The sequence below is a fragment of the Vulpes lagopus genome, chromosome 16, assembly GCF_018345385.1.
Source record: "Vulpes lagopus strain Blue_001 chromosome 16, ASM1834538v1, whole genome shotgun sequence".
Lineage (NCBI taxonomy): Eukaryota > Metazoa > Chordata > Mammalia > Carnivora > Canidae > Vulpes > Vulpes lagopus.
In genome coordinates this window covers 15,085,135-15,106,075 of record NC_054839.1, presented here as the reverse complement: position 1 = coordinate 15,106,075, position 20,941 = coordinate 15,085,135, and the positions used below count along the sequence as shown (strand labels likewise).

The following is a 20,941-nucleotide window of genomic DNA, read 5'->3' as shown; positions in this document are numbered from 1 at the left end:
CTTACATTCTGTATATTTTTAAAATCCTCCCAAGACTTACTATTGTTTTATATGTTCACCGTTCATAGAATTATCCACAAATTTATCATTTTATCCTCTCTTCATTCATTTAAAATTTAAAATTTAAATCTTCGAAGATAATTTTCTTTCTGCCTATGGTACCTCTTTTTAAGAACTTCTTTTATAGTGTGAATATGCTGGCGGCAAATTAAGTTTTCTCCATTTGTCTGAAAATACCTTGTTTTATGTGTCCTCTTGAAAGATATCTTTTCAGGGTAAATTATTCTAGGTTGCCATTCCTTTTTTCATTCAGTGCTGTTAAATAACATTCCAGTACCTCCTGGGCCTTCATTCTTACTGCTGAGAAATCAATAGTCAGACTACCTATAGCTCTTTGAAGGTGATTTTTCCTTTTTCCTCTGATTACTCTCAAGATTTCTCTTTTCTTTGGTATTCTGCAGTTTTATCAGAGTATAGGTGTGAATTTCTTTTAATTTTCTTGCTTGGGATCACTGGACTTCTTGAATATGTAAACTTGTATCTTTCATCAATTCATGAAAATTTTCAGCCATTAGTGCTTCAAATATTAGATGCACCTCTTCCTTTTTTTTTTTTTTAAATGTGAGTATAGTTGACATGCAATGTTACATTTACCTCATTCTTTCATCTTTATCTGGAACTCTATTTAAAATGATTTTAATTATTTACTACTCATAAAGCATTTTACAAACTGAATTACTTTATCCTTATAGCAGACATGTAAGGTAGGTTCCATTATTAACTACAATTTATAGATGAGGAAAATGAGACAGAAAGAGGCTAAGTAATCTATCCAGAGTCACACAGCTAGAGAGTGATAGAGCCAGATTAAGTTTAGTCCTGGAGTCTCACATTTTTCACTCTATTCTCTATGCCTTTTATGCTCTCTGCTGTATTATCCTCTTTTTAAATGTCCCTCTTGCATCAAGAATACCTTTTCTGGTCTATTTTCTGATTCACTAATTCTCTCTTTAGACATGTAAAAGTCATCCATTGAATTCTTATTTTGGGTTATTGTATCACTCAGTTTCAGAAGTTCTACTTGAAAAAAAATCAGATATACACTTCTATAGTTTTCTGTTCCCTGCAATTATTTTCAAGCTTATCTTTTATTTCTTTAAATACTGTAAGCACAGTTGTTTCAGAGTCTGGTCAATAATTCTAATATAGAGAGTGTTTCTGTGTCTGCTTTCTGTTGTTTCTGCGGTTTTCTCTATGTATTTGGATACAGTAATCTTACTCCAGAGATATATAGATGTTTCTGCCAAATGCCTGTACAATCTCATCAATGTGGAACTAGTTCAGTGCAAAATCAAAGCTCAGGGTTTCCTGGACTACTTGCACAATAAAAATTTGGGCTAAAAGACTGTGTAGAATAATTTACTAGGGTTCATCCTTACCCTGAAGCTATAGCCAGCTTATTGCAGAGAGGGTCTTCTAACAGATTACCCACTTTATATGGGTCCAGGGTTTTACTTTCTGTCCCCATCACCCTGCAAGTTAAATCAAAATGATAGTTCAGGTGTATCAGGATGGACAAATATTCTCAGGACAAGAGAAGCTTCTGTGCTTGCTTACTTCACTAGGCTCTTATTTTCCCTTTAATTTTGGTTTTGTATTTCCTTGTTATCCTTATTATTTTGTTACTGTCAGATCCTCATTGCTTTTAAGATGTTTCAAAAAGGGATCCCTGGGTGGCGCAGCGGTTTGGCGCCTGCCTTTGGCCCGGGGCGCGATCCTGGAGACCCAGGATCGAATCCCACATCAGGCTCCCGGTGCATGGAGCCTGCTTCTTCCTCCGTCTGTGTCTCTGCCTCTCTCTCTCTCTGTGACTATCATAAATAATAAATAAAAAAATTAAAAAAAAATATTTAAAAAAAAAAAAAAGATGTTTCAAAAACATTTACCTAACATTTTTACTAGTTTTAAGTAGGTAAGTGCTAAGTTCATCCAAAGAAGTAAATCTACCATCATTAAAATCTCCTTTTCTTTCTCTTTTTTTTCTTTTCTCTTTGGTAAAGTAAAGAAGCATCACTTTTTCTTTTCAGGGCTAACTTTCAATCTGTGTTCCTGATCTCATCTCTTGAGCCTAATTTGTAACATTATCTGGCTATGGATACAGTAGATATAACAGACATATCCTAACTTAACAAAAGTTGTTCCTTCTCTTCATGAACTTAATCCTCTTCTTTCTTTTATGTCAGAGTTCCAATAAAATATTTTAGGTAGTAAAACTGCAAAATGAGTTGTAAAATAAAATTAATCAGCTAAGGACAAAAAGATAATTCTTAATACTGAGAACAAACAACAAGAGTTTCTGCCTCACATACTTGTACTTCCAGTATTTTGCTCTTGAAGCTGTTTATCACAACAATGACATCTTCCAGGTCTGGTTCAGAGTCAGTTTCTTCATGCCTAAAAGCAGAAAAACATGTGAATGTTTATAATCAACTCCAGAAAAGACATGCAATTATGATGGTATAAATAACAGAATAAATTCATTTGCAATAAACGTAAGCATAACATCAGTGTGTACATATATTTGCTGTTTCTATAGTCAGGATATGCTATAATACACAATTTTCAAAATTATCCAATTTTAACTTAATACAAATTAAAATTGCACAAAAGCAACTCACTAAATTCAATATTGCCTAATCACTGAGCAAGATTGAATTATTGCTTATCTTTGCTATCTATCAAGATTATCACAAAAGTCGAATCTATCATAGGTCTTTGATATATCACAGTGACAATTAAAATATGAAATGTTTTCGAGACTTTAAAATAAGTTGTTATATATCACAATTGAAGAAATTCTATGTCCAACAGCTTTTCAATATCCAGCAGCCATTTTCAAATACCAAAATTTGAAGTGTGTTGTTAAACCTGTAAGACTGAAAATGTGTCTATGATGGTCACCTGCATGACTTGAATGTTTCTATTTTGTTATACATAATGTATCTCATTGTCTAATTTTCAAAACTGTATAAACAAGTATGACAGCTTTGACCAATAATTTTTGATACCATTTTATGTATAGAAAAATACATAGAATACTGTTAAAAACATTTACAATAAAGTTGAATTGTCAAAGAGGGGTCAGAGGTCAAATTAGTAGATACTCGGGATCCCTGGGTGGCACAGTGGTTTGGCGCTTGCCTTTGGCCCAGGGCGCGATCCTGGAGACCCGGGATCGAAACCCACATCAGGCTCCCGGTGCATGGAGCCTGCTTCTCCCTCTGCCTATGTCTCTGCCTCTCTCTCTCTCTCTCTGTGACTATCATAAATAAATAAAAAAAATTAAAAAAAAATTTCAAATTAGTAGATACTCTGAGTCTAGTCAAATTCATAGCACACACCTGAAGACTTTCCTAAAATGAAAATCTGAGGGATTATGGGACTATGCTAACACTCCTTCTTTCTCCCAATTCCCTAGCTGAGGTGGCTAAACCAAAGCAGAAGGCACAGCCATGCCCAACAATTACCACTATGAAATAGAGAGGGTTCTAACTTATATACTAGTCGTGTCAAATTTCTTAAAATTTTCAAGACTTTTCAATCATAAATGTTGCTCAAGGGCATCAGCAATTTTAGCCACTGAATCCACTGTCCAACAAGAGCAGGGTAGAGCCAGGTCACACACACTGTAGCTAGACTCACACAAGATCTAAAACAAACTCCCTCCATCCAACCAGATGGTAGAAGAAGTAGTGATGACGACTCTTATTCTATTTCAGGTATCATTTCAAGCACTTTAGAGATGGCAACTCATTTGATCCTTACAACCGTCCTTTGAGGAAGATAGAATTATGTTCCTAGATCCAAGAGCCCAGGTCATCTGGATCTTCCCAATTGCACTATTTGATTTTTATAAGTAATGCTAAGCAACTAAAAATCACTGGATACATGAGGATAGTGAGTAGCCTAAATGAAGGGAACAAGCTAAACAAGCAAGCAGAGGACATGGACTTCGCTGAGAAGGAACTAATGTAGGGGAAAAAAAAGAATTCAAAGAATTTATATACTCAATGAGATTTGGAAGAAGACTGTATCTTGGTAAAAGCCATCTACCTCAAATGAAAGGATTCACTACATCTCAGGAAGCATTATTATTTTATTCTTTTTAAAAAGGACACTCTTTTTAAAAGGACACATTCTATTTTTCTGGGAATTCTAAATATAAAAATTAAATTTTTGTAGAGGAAAAATAAATCACCCTTTCATTTCTCACCCAAAACACTGAAAACTTAATTTACACATAAAAATTTAAAAGTGGTTTACATAACTCACCCAATTATTTGATAAATATAACTCACCCAACTATTTTATAAATATCTTCAGATTTTCCTTGGCGTAATTTCAGTATCCAAGCACCTGGGTTTGCTTTTAATTGAAAATATCCCTTTTAGGATGAGAAAAATATGATTATAGTTATATGACTAAACATCCAATTGTTCAAAAAAGATTATACGAGGGTGTTTACTAACCAGAGTGAGTAAACTCTATAAATGAATTCCAAAGAGGAAGTTTTGCAATAACCTGAATAACACATCATGAAAGTATGATTCCCTTCATTTTTGTTTTAGTTAATTACCTTATTTAAGGATTCAACTTTGTTTTCTGGGAGCTGTTCAGCAATAGCAGGATAAAATCTATTTTGCTTTATTATTAGGAATACTTGAGAGGATTTTACCAAAACATGTAATGAAATACAATTGATAAAGTATTTCTAATACTTACGAGATTGGCCATTACTATTGTATCAACCACAACAGGATTATTTTTTGTGCCTAGTGTAAACTGCAGACCTCGAGGAGGTTGTTCTGTCATTGTATCAAAGCAATGTCCTTCAAGTAGTAGATATTCTAGTTCATATTCTGCTGTAACAGTTCTCTCAATCTATGGGAAAATGTCATTGTGTTTGGTATTAGTAACTCTCATAACACAAATTCTGTAATAAATAAACGTAATTATCTTAATATTAGCCCATGTATTGTGGGGGCAACACAAGTCTGTCTTTTTTGAGTGACTTAATAGTTGAATCAATTTCTTAAAGACCAAAACTCATGATGAGTTTTTTTTTTCCTTTCCTGTGACATCAGCTCTACTCTAACTTCATGATATATGCACCAGTATCACAAGCAAGCAAGAGGTCATAAAATTGTAGTATTTGAAGATCTCTTCAAGGCCGAGTGAGATGGGAAACTCCTCAAAGAATCTGCTCCACTGGCTGTTGACCTAGAGCTAGCTCCTTTGGATCTGGCAAGACCGTCAACTTATCATCATCCATCACCTTTCTTATTAAAAACAAAAACAAAAACAAAAACTAATATTTCATTGTTTTGCACTCAACATACTCAAAAATTTAGCAAATGGAAAAGAGAAAAAAATAGAAATCACCTACAGACTAAACATTCCTAATACATATCAACACTGATTTCTCTTTATCTTTTCCATAAATTTTTTTCTAAGAAAGTGTATCCAGTAGGGATGCTTGGGTGGTTCAGTTGGTTAAGCCTCTGCCTTTGACTCAGGTCATGATACCCAGGGTACTGGTATCAAGTCCTGTCATCAGGCTCCTTGCTCAGCAGAGTCTGCTTCTCCCTCTGCCTGCCACTCCTCTGCTTGTGCTGACAAATAGAGTCTTAAAAACAAAAAAGTATAACCTGCATTTTCATTAAATATAGTTTTCTCAAATATATATATATATTTCATATATATATATATATAGTTTTCTATGAACATGTCTATCTCTACAAACATCCTTCTAAATGGCTAGACAGTCCAATTGTTTCCAGGTTTTCCTCTATTGCAAATGTTATAATGAATACTGTAGGGATAACACTGAAAAACATAAACAAACACAAGAATAAATCAAATGGTAAGTGATATTTACATAGTTTGGTAATTTTGTTGAGCAGATAAGATAGCCATGCTATCTATATCTTATTTCATTATAAGCTTCTGACACTTTTTAAATGGGTTTAGGATATAAAATATTTGAAAATATTTTCTATTGTATAGCTGCTTTTCTTTGTAATCCACAGAAATACTACTACTTGTGTACAGCATTTCTGAGTCTAGTTCTTAAGAACGGGAAATAGTGTTTGTTTCGACATTAGTTGGAATCTGAGTCAGTTGCTGAGCTATTATTAGTGTAGCAATAAACTTCATATACTTCACTAATTGTGTCCCCAGTCCTCACAGCACCATGTGTGGATGGAACTTTCACATGACACAGTCTCAATGTGAGAATATTGTAAGGCAGAAAATAATTGTAGACCTTCTCTAAGTTCAATTCCTTTATTTTATAAACACGGGAATCGAACTCCATAGTAGTCATGAAGCTTAAATGTTTTTCTCTATGAATCAGATATCAGGGCAGAGTCCAAATATGTTCAATCATGTTGTGACTAATAATACCTTTATTTCATACTAATGTAAAACTTTCTCTTGTCCCTATAGTCATATAGCAGACAACAATTCTGTGGACTTACTTAAACCACAACACCAAAAGTAGCCAATTTATTTTTCAAAGAGTTCTTTCTAGTGAATATTTGAAGTTCATTAATAATTTCATAAAGGTAATTTAAGTTAAATTTGTTCTTATCAGGGTTTGTTTTTGCAAGGATAGGAATTTGTGATATTTTGTGACAGCTCCTTTATATATTTACTTATCTGCTTCTAAGTATTAACTGTTGATATGAGACATGATTTTAATATCTTTCAAATATAACTTTGGGTGCATATTAATATTATTAATAGAAGCGTTTATTGTATTGTTCTGTGGCTAAATAGTAAGGAAGTTAGCCCCTTCCTTTAAAAGAAGTATAAGCTGGGATCCCTGGGTGGCTCAGTGGTTTGGCACCTGCCTTTGGCCCGGGGCATCATCCTGGGGTCCAGGGATCGAGTCCCGCATTGGGCTCCTTGCATGGAGCCTGCTTTTCCCTCTGCCTGTGTCTCTGTTTCTCTCCCTCTCTCTGTGTCTCTCATGAATGGATAAATAAAATCTTAAAAAAATAAAAGAAGTATAAGCTTAATTATAAAGATTATCACTTGGGTTTATTGACAATTATCTATGGTAGTAAAATAGGAATTCTTTAACAATTGCATTGGTAACAGGTGTTTAAATTACAGCTGACCCTTGAACAACTTGGGTTTGAACTGCGTGGGCCCACTTATATGTGGAGTTTAATAAATGTATTTTCTCTCCTTTATGACTTTTATCACATTTTCTCTTCTCCAGCTTACTTAGGAATTAAAAAATTAATTTATTAAGAGTACAATATATAATGAATGTAACATAGAATTGTATTGATTGCTTATGGTTTTTTTAAAGATTTTATTTATTTATTCATGAGAGGCACAGAGAGAGAGGCAGAGACACAGGCAGAGGGAGAAACAGGCTCCATGCAGGGAGCCCAATGTGGGACTCAATCCCAGGACTCCAGCATCATGCCCTGAGCGGAAGGCAGATGCTCAACAACTGAACCACCGAGGAGTCCCTGCCTATGTTACCCATAAGGCTTCTTGTCAACAGTAGGCTATCAGTAGTTAAGTGTTGGGGGGGGGTGGTGTCAAAAGTTACAAGTGGATTTTCAACATGTCCTGACCCTCATGTTCAAGGGTCTACCGTATTGCTATTTCAGAAGCAGCTAGTACATTTTCCTGTGAATTTTTCTCTGGCATAGCCACATCCTATTGTCCTTCAGCAAACTTTTCTTCCTCACTTCCTCTTTCCTGGTAAACAAACATCCCCTACTGTTTCAGGTGTTCTGATACCTTTCAGATAAAGGCTGTAACTGAACACAACTGAATAGTCTCTGGATGCAGTCCTAATAACAAGTTCTGAGAAGAACCACCTCTCAACTCCAGGTAAAAGGGACTGCTTCTGTCTAAGCTTTCCTATAAACCACTTCTGTCACCCTTAATTATGATGATGAAGGATAGTTGGAAGGCAGGCAGGCAGGGACAAGGGCCCCTCCTAAGAGGAAACACCCTTATAAGGTTTTTATACCCACCCTAGAAGGAGCCCTCCACCCTTCCCCACGGTAGGTAGATGAAAAACCTGACTGGATGACAGTCTGCACGAAGGGTTAATCAGATTAAAACAGCCTGCCAACAAGGCCATAAAAATCCCTAGACTTAGAAACTCCACTGGCAACCCTTTCAGCTCTCCTCCCTCTTTGGGAGCCTTGTACTATCTCTAAATAAGCCTTGCTTTACTATCACTCAATAAACCTTGCTTTGCTGCCCGCCACTGTCTGGTTTGCCTCCTCATTCTTCAATGTATTTGATCAAGAACTGCAGACACCAAAGGAAAAAATCTTGTAGTACTGGCAATAATGCTGGATGTGCCGTAAACCACGTGAACAAAGTTGTGGTGAAGGAGGGTTTTTCTCAAAATTTTTTAGGTCTTTATGTAATATCCAGGGATTAGACACAGCAAGGAGTACGCTGAGCCAGTGTGTGTCTCAAATCTCTCTTTACCAGCCTCATTTTTGCCAGTGTGCACTTTCCTTTTTACCTACAAATCCTTCCTTCTACTCCAGCAAGTGTCTCTACTTTGTTATTTCATATTCTTCTAGGATTGTTGCCAGTAATATTCTGTGTACAGAATGTAGTGGAAGAGAAGAGCCTTAGAAGTAGTTAACTTTTACAGCTGGAGAATTTATAATTTCCTTCTGTGTATTCATATAATCTATGAAAACAGAAAAAATTCCCTTTAGTCTTCTCAAATAAATAGAACTATTGTTCATTTAAATAGCATCTAGGGGTACCTGGCTGGCTCAGTTGGTAGAGCATGCAACTCTTGGTCTTGGGATTGTGGGCTCCAGGCCCAAGCTGGGTGTGATTATTTAAATAAATACATAAACAGCTTCTAAAAAGACACTGATGTACCTGCTACTCACAATAATAGTTAATCTCCATTAGTTAACAGCTGGTGAAATTTTTACCACAGATTCAATTTACATCTTTTCTAAGCTGTGTTAGTTCTCCCACCACATACTTCTTACATTTTGGTCAGAGTCTGTAAATTTATCTCATTGGTATAGGTCACTGAATTCTCTGAATAAGGAATCCAGTAGACCCTTGATCACAGAGAAAAGGGGACTATTTTCTACTTTTTGCCAGTTCATTTCTGAATTTTCCCTCCTGGATTGTATTATTTTGCTGCCTTTCCATTCCTTCCCTAGATGTGAAGGGCTGGTTTCTGGTGATGGCTAAGGCTCAGTTAGGGCCTTTTCTGGGTGGCTAAACTGGCAGCCTCAGTGGGTGAGTTCCAGGGAAGTGACAAGAGACCACACGATCTACTCAAGAGTGGATTTGAAGAAACCTGCCCGGAAGGAAAATCTTTAGACAAAGTTAAGGTGAGAAACATATTTGATGAACAACCTTCACCAAATTATCAGCGGTAAAATGTCTGTGCCTAGGTCAAGGCTTTGAGAAGCTGTCACATTCAGAGCTGGAAACAGGTCAGAACAAAGAGGAATCAGGCAAGAGGAAGACATTGAGGAGGAGGGGTTTGCTCCCTTTTCTGGATACCTGTTCTCTAAGGAAGCTCTTCTAAAATGCTTCTGATTTTTGTGGTTTCTGAACACAGTGTTTTGAAAGACTCAGTATATTTTAACAGTCTCCTCTCCTTTTTTGGGCAGTAGGCTGAATGCAGCAGGCAGGAGGTGAAGGCTTGGAGGAGGATCAACAGGTGGGGATGGGAGGGGGTGGGAATGGAAGGGAGTGGGGGTGGAGAGAGAGTGAGGGTGGAGGGGAGGTGGGAGTGGAGTGGGGGTGGGAATGGAAGGGGGAGCAGGTGGAGGAGGGGTGGGGTGAAAGGAGGGTGGGGGTGGAGGGGTTTGGGTGTAGGGACGGAGTGGGTAGGGATGGGGTGGAATGGAGAAGATGTGGGGGTGGGGATGGGAATGGCATTGAGGGTGGAGGGGAGATGGGGATGGAATGGGGGTGGGGTGGAGGGGAGATGGAGAAGAGGGGAGGTGGGGATGAAGAGAAGGGGATGAAGAGAAGTGGATTAGGGGCAAGTAGGGAGAGCAGCATACCTAGCCTGCAGCTTTGAGTGAGCATTGTCTCTTGCTTTCTACCTGTTGGGGTTGCTTTCTCGGGCCATGAGCTGTGGGGCAAAACAGAGTCTCAGATGAAACTGTGCCTTTCAGAGTGAAAACAAAACCTGAGGGGAGAAACAGGTAAGTCATGGTGTCATCCTAAATTACTGAGGTATTTTCTATATTATTCACCTTAGAGGAGTGCCTGTGAACCAGGGGCTGAAGCAACAAAGTAGGTGGGAGCATCTAGGAACCTGGAAACTCAAAAAGCTGAATTTGGAACTTAGGAAAGCTCAGAAATCAAAGGAAAGACTGGCTCGGGACCTAGAATCATAAGAAAGAAAATTCTGGGAGCAGCCCCAGCACGATCCCTCTCTTGCTACAATTACAGAGGCTGGTAAGAGTTTACACCCTGCTCCTCTTTCTGGACAGAACCTTACACAACCACTTACATCCTTGAGATGAATATTATCAAGGTCACAGTTGCTGTACACTGTTTCAACCAACCAGCCTTCAGGAGTAATCATGTTGAGGGTGAGAAGGGGCGCTTCAGGGATGTCTGAGAATTTTGCCACGGGCCCAGTAATGCCATCAGCTGCTAACACCAATTCTGGTTCCAGAACAAAACGATAAAAGCTGTCAACAGAACATAAACAAACATACATACTGTGACCAAAATTGAGATTTTGTCTGTTTAAAATATTTAAAAACTGAAAATGGCTTAAAAACATGACCAAAAAGTCTCAAGTTAAAAAAACAAAAACACTATATTGCAGAAGACTTAATGCTTATAAATGGTAGACAACTAGTTTACATTATCATCTATTATAAGATTATATATATTATACATCCTTGTTATTTCTTAATGAATATGATTAGAATGGCTTTAACATATACAGATTTATGTAGGTTCTGCTAGTTTATGATTTGTATTTGCTCACTGATCCTTCTTTAGATTTAACCATGGTCCATTTTCCAGCCATTTTATTGCATCTTAGCACCGCTAATCATATGAAGAGAAATGATAACCAGAAAGCAATTAAATTCAGGCAACTTAAAATTCTGGTAAGAGTTCAGTTTAAAACAAAAAGTATTGAGTTGAAAACAGTTGCTTATTTACAGAATTTTAGCAGTACCTCCAAGTTTTAGTGTATTTTCTCCTTTTCCCCCCAGTGAGGAATTAGTTTTATTATGAAGAATAGGGACTTTCAGTATTTGGAGACAGCAGTTACTGTGCCAGCTGCGCTGCAGCCCTCCTCAGGCTGCCCTGGGAGAGGGACCCATGTCTAGGCTCATGCAGTTCTCTCTAGGGTGGTGGGAAATGAAAATGGACTGCAGCTGCTAACTGGCAGCTGGCCGTACACTGCCCTCAATTCCTTGCCACAAGGGCCCCTCCAGCACGCTAGGTCACAGAAGCACACAAGAGCAAGAGCTGGAGGATGCCTGGGGACAAAAGTCACAGTCTGATAATGTAGTAGCTGCAGGAGGGACATTCGATTACAACTGCCCCCATGCTTTCGGTGGGAAACAAACCACTAGGTGCAGCCTAGGCCTGGGGGAGGATCTACAGAGTAGAGGAATCCCAGGAGGCAGTGATCACAGGCAGCTACGCCCAAAGCTGCGTACTGCAGGCAGGCAGAGTGATGAAGAGGCAGCACAGGAGAGAACACAGCCGCCAAGAATGTACAAAACCAATACTCAGTACTGTCCATGCGGTGGAAATGTCATCAAGAAAGAAGTATTCCAAGGATGCTGCCAACAGCTATGTCTTTGTGACTCAGTAAGAACAATGTGGCAGCACAGAGGAAGTGAAGGGCAGGCTGCAGGGGGAGGTGCAGTGAATGAGAGATGAACTGGGATATGACCATTCTGTGAAGATGCTAAGAAGAGCAAGAATACAGAAGAGGAGAGAACGTCTGGGCTCCAGTGGAAAGGAAATTAAGAGACCAGTTTATTTCTTTTTGAGTAAAACTCTCAGGACAGAGATAAGGGCTGGCAGAGAGGTTAAAGACCTGGAACAGAGGGACTACTTGACAAAGGCAGGCTCAGGATGAGTGGGAAAGTGTGGGCTCAAACAGGACAGGAGGACTTAGTAGGAGGGTGGTTAGCTCCCGCTAGGGCTGCCCCATGGGGAGGCTGGGACACAGGAGAGGTGCAGGAAGAAGCTGCCCATAGCCTCCGCCACCTCTGAGAAGGATGGATGGGGCAGTACTCCACAAGTAAAGGGCCAATGTGTTCTCTTGTTCGCCTGATATATGCTATGGTGTAAATACTGGCCTGTTGAGCCCCCAGTCCCACACCAGGGTCACAGACTTTGTGCTGTGCAGCATCATCAAGCACTCAAAGCATCTGTCTGGTACATTAAGGGTCATTTCACCTTGGAGGGCGTCAAGTTCTCTCTTTCCTGATTATGCTTGCTTATGTTCAATATTCCTATTCTTTATTATATAACCCAACGCTTTATAGAGATACTCAGGAGAAGATGTCTACTTGTATGAATAAAGATTCTCTACCAATGGAGCTGACCTTTTGATTAGTAGCTAAAATACAATGTGAGCTTTTGATCGAATTTAGAAGGATGTGATAAAATTTTAAATACACAAGATAAATGAGAAGTATGAAAATAATGTGAATGAGATATAAGGACAAGGGTCTCAGGAAAGGAATGAATATACCCTAAACTTGCATCTAAATTCTCCACATTTCCCACTTTATTGCTTTCCAAATATTAAAAATATTTGCCAGGTTTAAAATATCTGCTCAAGGCAATAATCTCTGGTATGTTTATCAATTTATAACAAATATAATTTAATAAGTAAACAAGGGATTAACTGAATGCAACTCTTCTGTCTTGTGTTTGCATATATTCTTTTGGAGCTATATAATCACACTATACAAAGAAAAGCACATTAACAAGCCTTTTTTCTGCCCTGTGACACCTGAAGGATACTGTATATCCCTATCGGTACGAGTGGCTCAAAATGACAGCGATTCTGATCCTGAAAGAAGAGGAAGGGTAGTTTCTGTCCCCACTTGAGAGACTTTATTTCCACAGAATAGTATTAATGTGGAGTATCTGTATGCAAATACTTTCTGTATTATTGAAAGATTATCCTACACTAATTATATCTCAATATTCCCAAATGAGATGGTATCATAAAGATCATTTTGATAATTCAACTCTGAAGTACTAAAAATATACAGCTTAAACCAAAAATGGTTTAATTCAACTTTTTTTCCCTCTTTTAGATTTCTATATCACATTTTCAAAAATACTCATGAACAAACATAAATCCAGGTTAAATTCTGCAATTAGGCTAGATCAATTCTACTGGTTAGGTTATTTTAATTTTATATCAATTAAGGTTAATAATACATTATCTTTGATTTTCTGGTCTATTTCAATTAAGCATCTTATAAAGAAGAACTCAGACCCAGTAATTACGGTCCTATGTTTTTTTGGTCTTAGCATTTATAAACCTTTTGAAATGAAATTATGTTCACTTAGACTCACCTCTTTAAAGGGGCTTCTGAAAGCTTACCCCTACAGTTCATGAACAACCTTATCTTCATGTTGATAATCTTGCCAAGTACCTATTAGAAAAAAAATTCCTGTATTTGATATTAAGCAACCTTACCATCACATTTATTAGGCATTTACTATGTACCAGGCACCTGTGTTCACACATGGCATTATCTCACATGATCCTCACTACAGCATTCAGTGGTAGCCACCTTCAGAGCTAAGACGCAGAGAGATGGAATAATTTGCCCAAGATCATACCATAAGTCATGGTAGAGGTCAAATTTGAATCCAAATAGCTAATTTCATTGCTTGAGGATTATGCTGCTTCCCATTTGCCTAATGTGACTTTCTTTCATGGTATCCAAATTCCCTTAGCATTGAAGAACAAGTAAAGTAACTGCTAGAACCATGACATGCAAACACAATGTGGTGGCTTTAGAGCAACAATGGTGAGGTTACCCCGTCCATTCTGAATTATACCCAAATGGTAGAGATGTAGGAAGTTCCTGGCTATGTATGGATGAAATGCTCTCTTTATGTTTTCCTGGGGCAGATGACATAGAATTATTATTTTTGGTGGTATCTCTATAAAGGCAAGGCAGGGCAGATTCGAGAGATTTTAGACAACAAAGGACATAGCTTACATAAAGAGAGAAGGGAAAAAAATAGGCATGTGGAACAGAAAGGATGCAGGCTTAAGAAGGAATTAGAACAAAGGATTTAAGAGTTCTGACTCCCATTTTATGATTCCTCATTATTTGCTATATTGGAGGTTGCTAAGCCATTGTTTTTTCCAAGTGTTAAATGAGACATTATCTACTTCTAATAAATTATTTTGTAGAATAAATTTTCTTTATAGTAAGAAATACTAAGTTGTGTAAAGTGCTGAGGTGCTCATAAAGAAAGCATATTATTTCCAATCATGAAAACTGGGATCCAATCCCATATTTTATATTTCTCTATAATCTCATATTTCTTATTCCTTTTTTTTTTTTTTTAAATTTTTTTAATTTTTATTTATTTATGATAGTCACACAGAGAGAGAGAGAGGCAGAGATACAGGCAGAGGGAGAAGCAGGCTCCATGCACCAGGAGCCTGACGTGAGATTCGATCCCGGGTCTCCAGGATCGCGCCCTGGGCCAAAGGCAGGCGCCAAACCGCTGCGCCACCCAGGGATCCCTCATATTTCTTATTCCTAAATTCTATCTTTACAAAAAACTTCAGAAGTAAGCAATGTTTTTTTTTTTTTTCTGAATGACTGTAAAAACAGGGTATTTGTACACTAAAATGTATCATACTAGCTCCACTCCTTACAGGTATGATTACTATTTAGATTAAGAATAATTTAAATAGTGTGTCTCAAGAAGTTCAAATTTAAAGGTGTACAAATGTTAAAAGAAAGGATGGGGGCAAGTAAACCAACTATGGAATTGTTTGCCTGGTTATACACTAAATAAGTAAAATGGCAAAGACTTTTCAAAATTATTTGTCCAAATAGTAAGAGGTATCTACAATCCCCTTTTCCAGTACGATTTGGTAGGGCAAACTAATTTTAGAGAAATTGCAGGTTGAAATTTCCCTGGCAGACACACTGCCCAGCCAACCCCTTACATCTTCCACCAGACTTAATGCCTAATTACTATTCCCTGTTTCCAAAAGTGAGGCCAACTGTCAGAGGACAAATAGTTTCCATTTTTGAGAAAAATTTTAAAAATGTGTCTTTAGGGATGCCTGGGTGGCTCAGCGGTTGAGTGTCTGCCTTCAGCTCAGGGTGTAATCCTGGAGTTGCAGGATCGAGTCTTACATCAGGCTCCCTGCATGGAGGCTGCTTCTCCCTCTGCCTATGTCTCTGCCTCTCTCTGTGTCTCTCGTGAATAAATGAATAAAATCTTTTTAAAAAATGTGTCTTTACAAATACCCACCATTTGCTTCAACGTGGATGGAACTGGAGGGTATTATGCTGAGTGAAATAAGTCAATCGGAGAAGGACAAACAGTGTATGTTCTCATTCATTTGGGGAATATGAATAATAGTGAAAGGGAATATAAAGGAAGGGAAAAGAAATGTTGGGAAATATCAGGAAGGGAGACAGAACATAAAGACTCCTAACTCGGGGAAACGAACTAGGGGTGGTGGAAGGGGAGGAGGGCGGGTGTTGGAGGGGAATGGGTGACGGGCACTGAGGTGGACACTTGACGGGATGAGCACTGGGTGTTTTTCTGTATGTTGGTAAATTAAACACCAATAAAAGTTAATTAAAAAAAAATGTGTCTTTAAAAAAAGCATTGAGTAATTTCAAATAGGAGTACCCCACAATTTTGAATATCATTAGAAAAAACATACAGATTTCTAGCATAACTAGCTTCCACGATTTACCCACTGAGAGCTGCACCACGTGAACCTCTCCAGTTTTCAGAACAATGAGAAAGCACACAATGTCCTCTCAGAGCTGTTAGCTCCCTCCTAGTGTTCCTTCTCTCTGCTCTCTCACTGAAAGAATGTTCAGCTTTCTGCATAGCTTCTGGCCTCCCTTTTGTCTAGGTGTAGCCACATGACTTGCTCCATTCTGGTCCCTGAGACATGATAGGATGGAATATGGCCTGTTCTCTCCTTCCTGCTTGCAAAAACACAGAGGGGACGTTAGAGGAGCCTGACTAGTGATCTCAGACTCTGAAACAGGAGGTGCTTTACGAGGATGACTGAACTGACAAAAGTTCTCTGTGTCCTCATGCTGTGGAGCTGCCTTAGCCCCTCGAGGCGGCTCACGTTTGGACTGAGATGAAAAGAAATAAACTCCAGTCTTGAAGGTATCATTACTTTGACCAGGCTTCCTGAACACAGCCTTCACTCCTTTGGCAATTGTTACTTATTAGATCATTGGCTTCTCCAGAAGCCATTCTTCAGCACTCAAGACAGGATGAGGATGGGAATTAGGATGAATCAACTCAAAATGCTGTCACAAAATACCACAGACTGGGTGGCTTAAGGAATAGAAATTTGTTTATTTAAATCAAGATGCTGGCTGATTCAGCTTCTAGTGGGCACTTTTTTCCTGGCTTGTAGGCAGCCACCATGTTACATTGTGGAGAGAGAAAGGGTTCCTTCTCTCTTCCTCTACTGTAAGCCCATAAATCCTATTAGGGATCAAGCCATAAAACCTCATTTAACCTTAATTACCCCCTAAAAGGCTTCATTTCCAAATATAGTCACAGTAGGGGTTAGAGCCTTGACACATGAATTTCAGGGGAAGCACAGGACACTAATCAAGCCCACAGCAACACCTAACGTTGGGACCACCATAATACTCCATACATAGCTCCACCATTTCATTTTATACATTGGAACATGACATGCTAATTAAAAGCTGTACAGAATAAAGCATCAAGAGCACAAATACTATACTTATAGGCCTGAAAGATTAATTATACATTTCAAAATGAAAGTATATAATAAAATGATATATATGTAAAATATATACTAAAAATATTATATTATCTTACAATTAATAATTGTGCCATCTTCTGTGCTTCTCTTGTCAATGGATCAACAATAGCAATGACATCAAAAAACATGCCATTCTCTTCAGGATTTATCGTTATAATGCTAGGAAAATAGAAAGTAAGATGAAAGATGATCAGTTAAATTTATTTAATTATCTCATAAATCTTAATCTCAGTTATATACATTCTTTTTGTTAAGATTTTTTTTTAAGTAATCTCCATACCCAACATGGGGCTTGAACTCACACTCTGAGATCAAGAGTTACATGCTTCATTGACTGAGCCAGTGAGGCTCCCCTCAGCTATGCGCATTCTTATATACTGCTTTCTTAAAAAAAAAATCACTTTCTTTCTCATTGCATTAAAAAAAAAATCCTGGTTATTTCACAGATGACAGTGTAAATTAATTTATTCTTAATTCCAAGTTTTTATTTAATTCCAGTTAGTTAACATATAGTGTAATATTAGTTTCAGGTATAGAGTTGAGTGATTCAACAGTTCCATACAACACCTGGTGCTCATCACAAGTGACCTCCTTAATCCCCAACACCTATTGAAGCCACCTAGCCCCACCTCCACTCTGGTAACCATCAGTGTGTTCTCTAGAATTTAGAGTCTGTTTCTTTGTTTTCCTTTTTTTTCCCCTATGATCCTCTGTTTTGTTTCTTAAATTCCCACATATGAATGAAATCATATGGTATCTGTCTTTCTCTGACTGACTTTTTTCACTTAGCTCAATCCACGTCATTGCAAATGGCAAGATTCCATTCTTTTTTATGGCTGAGTTATATTCCATTGTGTATATATGTGTTTATACATATACAATGGAATATATATGCCATATATATAATATATAACACCAAATATATATATATTTATATATACATACCACTTACAAATCAAAACTAATGAGATACCACCTCACATCTGTTAGAATGGCTAAAATTAACAACATAAGAAATAACAGATGTTGGCAAGGATGTGGAGAAAGGAGAACACTCTTGCACTGTTGGTGGGAATGCAAGCTGGTGTCGTCACTCTGGAAAATGCAAATTTAAAAGTCTAATGTTTGTATTCAATAAATTACAAAACTGGAAAGAATCAGAGAAATGAAAGTAAGAACTTATGAATGAGTAATTTTTAAAAACTCTTCAAAGAATATTCTTACAGAGAAAATTCTAATTTCAAACCCCCAAATTCTCACATATCCTACAATACTAAAAATAAAGCCATCTAACTTTTGTGTTAGATGAATATATTTTCTCAGATTTGAGAATAAAATTAACTGTTCAGTAGTTTTATTACATTTAGTATTTTAAAAATCCCAACATATTATATAACAGGAAACGTCGGAGGGGGGGGGAGCTCAAACTTCCCACACTTAGTTTCGACCCCAGTCACCTTCTCCTGACCTCCTCCCCTCAGTCCTCTCTCTTTTGTCTTTCACTGAACTAAATTCTAAGTTAAGATGGACTAATCTTTGGGAAAATGTTAGGGAAATTAGTAAAAGCACAGAAAAGGCCAGTGGAAGATAATAAATTCTGCATTTAATATAATCAAAACTTAAAAATATATTTGACTAAAAATACAGAATATTCCAACTGAATTAGTGTTTTAATGATGTAATACAGAAGTCAGTTTTTCAAGATGAATTAAATATTTTGCATATTACAAAAGGAAAAAGATTACCAAATCAAAATGTATACCTGTAAAATTACAGGGACATTAGTTTTCTTTAGTGCAGGAAGACTATAAATATCTAGACTTTTTGCAGTGAAGGGATTAATTTCTCAGCAATAAAAGTTAATGTAAAAGTCACTTCAAATATGAGTCCTCTGAGAAAGAAATGAAAGACATTTTATTCCATATGCAGTTGACACGATTTAATTTTGTTAAAATAGGAATGACAGACAACAGATTGTGCTGATAACTACTGCTAGATATAAGGACTACAAATAAGATGTTTTAAAATTAGAGAGCCTATGTATGATGATTAATTGTACTAGTTATCTTGGTGAAAATTTTACAAATCACTGCCATATCCGTGAGGTTGTATGTATCTGAATCCCATAGTCCCCATCATCTATTTCTACATACATTGGTAAAGACTCATGACAACTTTCTGAGCAGAATCCTGAGCCTATTAGTAGGTATTACATGGACTCATTCATCTAAGAATGGAGTAGAATGTCTCTTTCTTCATACAATATTAACAAAGAGATGCCAAGTCCACCTACACCACCTTTTTAAGGCAATGGATTTGTATTCAGTTGTCAAGAAACCATTGCTATATTTCATAACATTTGCCAGGAAGAATGATGTCAAGTACACTGACAGTCTATAATTATTGAAAGCTTAAGTCAGAGAAAGCCAGGAAGGACAGCTGGAGGTATATATGGTGTCAGGTCTTACAGATAAACTAAGCATATTTCAAACAGGCCACAGCACCGTGAGGCTGCTACGCAGCCAATATCCTATCCATTCCATGCAGAGCCGTTTTATTGAACTTTCAGTTTTTGTATAAAGACAGGTCAAACCCTCTATTTTATTAAACTTTTTTAAAAAAGGATTTTATTTATTTATTCATGAGAGACACATAGAGAGGCAGAGATATAGGCAGAGGGAGAAGCAGTCTCCTCACAAGGAGCCTGATGCAGGACTCGATCCCAGGACTCTGGGATCACACCCTGGGCTGAAGGTGGACGCTCAACCGCTGAGCCACCCAGGTGTCCCAAACCCTGTATTTTAAAGATGTCACTGAAGACACTATTTGTTCTATAGTACCCCCACTGTGAAGATTTCTCAGAGGAATTTCTGTGTCCTCCCTCTCCTAAAAACAGTTACATTTCACCTGAACAACTCATTTATTTTCATTTGTGAACTGTGAACCATGTTAACTGGAAAAGTTACAGTTAAATTTGGGGTGTGTCATGACAGGCAGAAAGGCAGGCCACCCCACTTACAACTTCGTTTCCTTCCTATCTGCCTCCCCGTGAGCTCCAACCTCTAGAATCAATAGCCTTAGAGGGATTGCTTCACCATCTCCCGCACCTGTGAAAGGGCAAACCCTATAATTCCTTTATAGGTAAGTAAGTTTTCATCTACACACCCCACATGCACGCACACTTGCACACACACTCACACACGTGCACATGTGCTCACATGCACGCACAAATTAACAGCGTCTCTACAGCTGAGTCCTCATTTTACAGTCCATCATTGCTAATGTGCCCCTCTCTACTTTTCCTATGGTTCCAACACAAATCAAATCCAACAAAATCATTCTTCCTTCATTAAATTAATACCTTCAACAGATTATCATTAAGTTTTGCTGGCCTCGATCCTCGTTTTAAGGTAGGTATTCATATCTCTCCCCAAAATAATGTGAGTTGATTTTACGGTTTAACTTTCAGGTCCAATCTTCTTTCTCCTATTTCCAAGTTTCATTATTTGTGTAACAAATACACATAATAGCTGCAATGCATTAAATATCTATTATATCCAGGGAAGCAGGTATGAGTCTAATAAAACCCCTGAAGGGTAGAAATCAACATATACACTTTATAGATTTAAGAAACTGAAGCAATGAAAGGTCATAGGGCTATGACAGACTGGCATTCAAACTGGGTGTTTTCGATAAGAAAGCTCATGCTTTGCAACACAACCAATGCTGACCTTGATAAATATATCAACATGGGTAAACAAACACATAGGAAAAAAAAGTTAAATGTCTAAACTATATATATGAACTCAGAAAAAGGCAAATTATGGACTCTGCATGTTTCAGAAGGTGGGCATTCAATGAGTTGTATTA

General features: G+C 37.6%; 1 protein-coding gene across 1 annotated transcript in view; it reads right to left on the bottom strand.

The window, feature by feature from the left end:
* Positions 1-20,941, bottom strand: part of UGGT2 (UDP-glucose glycoprotein glucosyltransferase 2) — a 196,012-nt gene that overhangs the window by 29,062 nt on the left and 146,009 nt on the right. Inside the window, exons 25-30 of the mRNA XM_041731331.1 lie at positions 17,128-17,230; positions 13,615-13,694; positions 10,553-10,736; positions 4,783-4,941; positions 4,359-4,444; positions 2,370-2,454 (exon numbers count right to left, since the gene is read on the bottom strand). Of these exons, the coding sequence (XP_041587265.1) occupies positions 2,370-2,454; positions 4,359-4,444; positions 4,783-4,941; positions 10,553-10,736; positions 13,615-13,694; positions 17,128-17,230 (697 nt within the window). The remainder of the gene's footprint in view (positions 1-2,369; positions 2,455-4,358; positions 4,445-4,782; positions 4,942-10,552; positions 10,737-13,614; positions 13,695-17,127; positions 17,231-20,941) is intronic.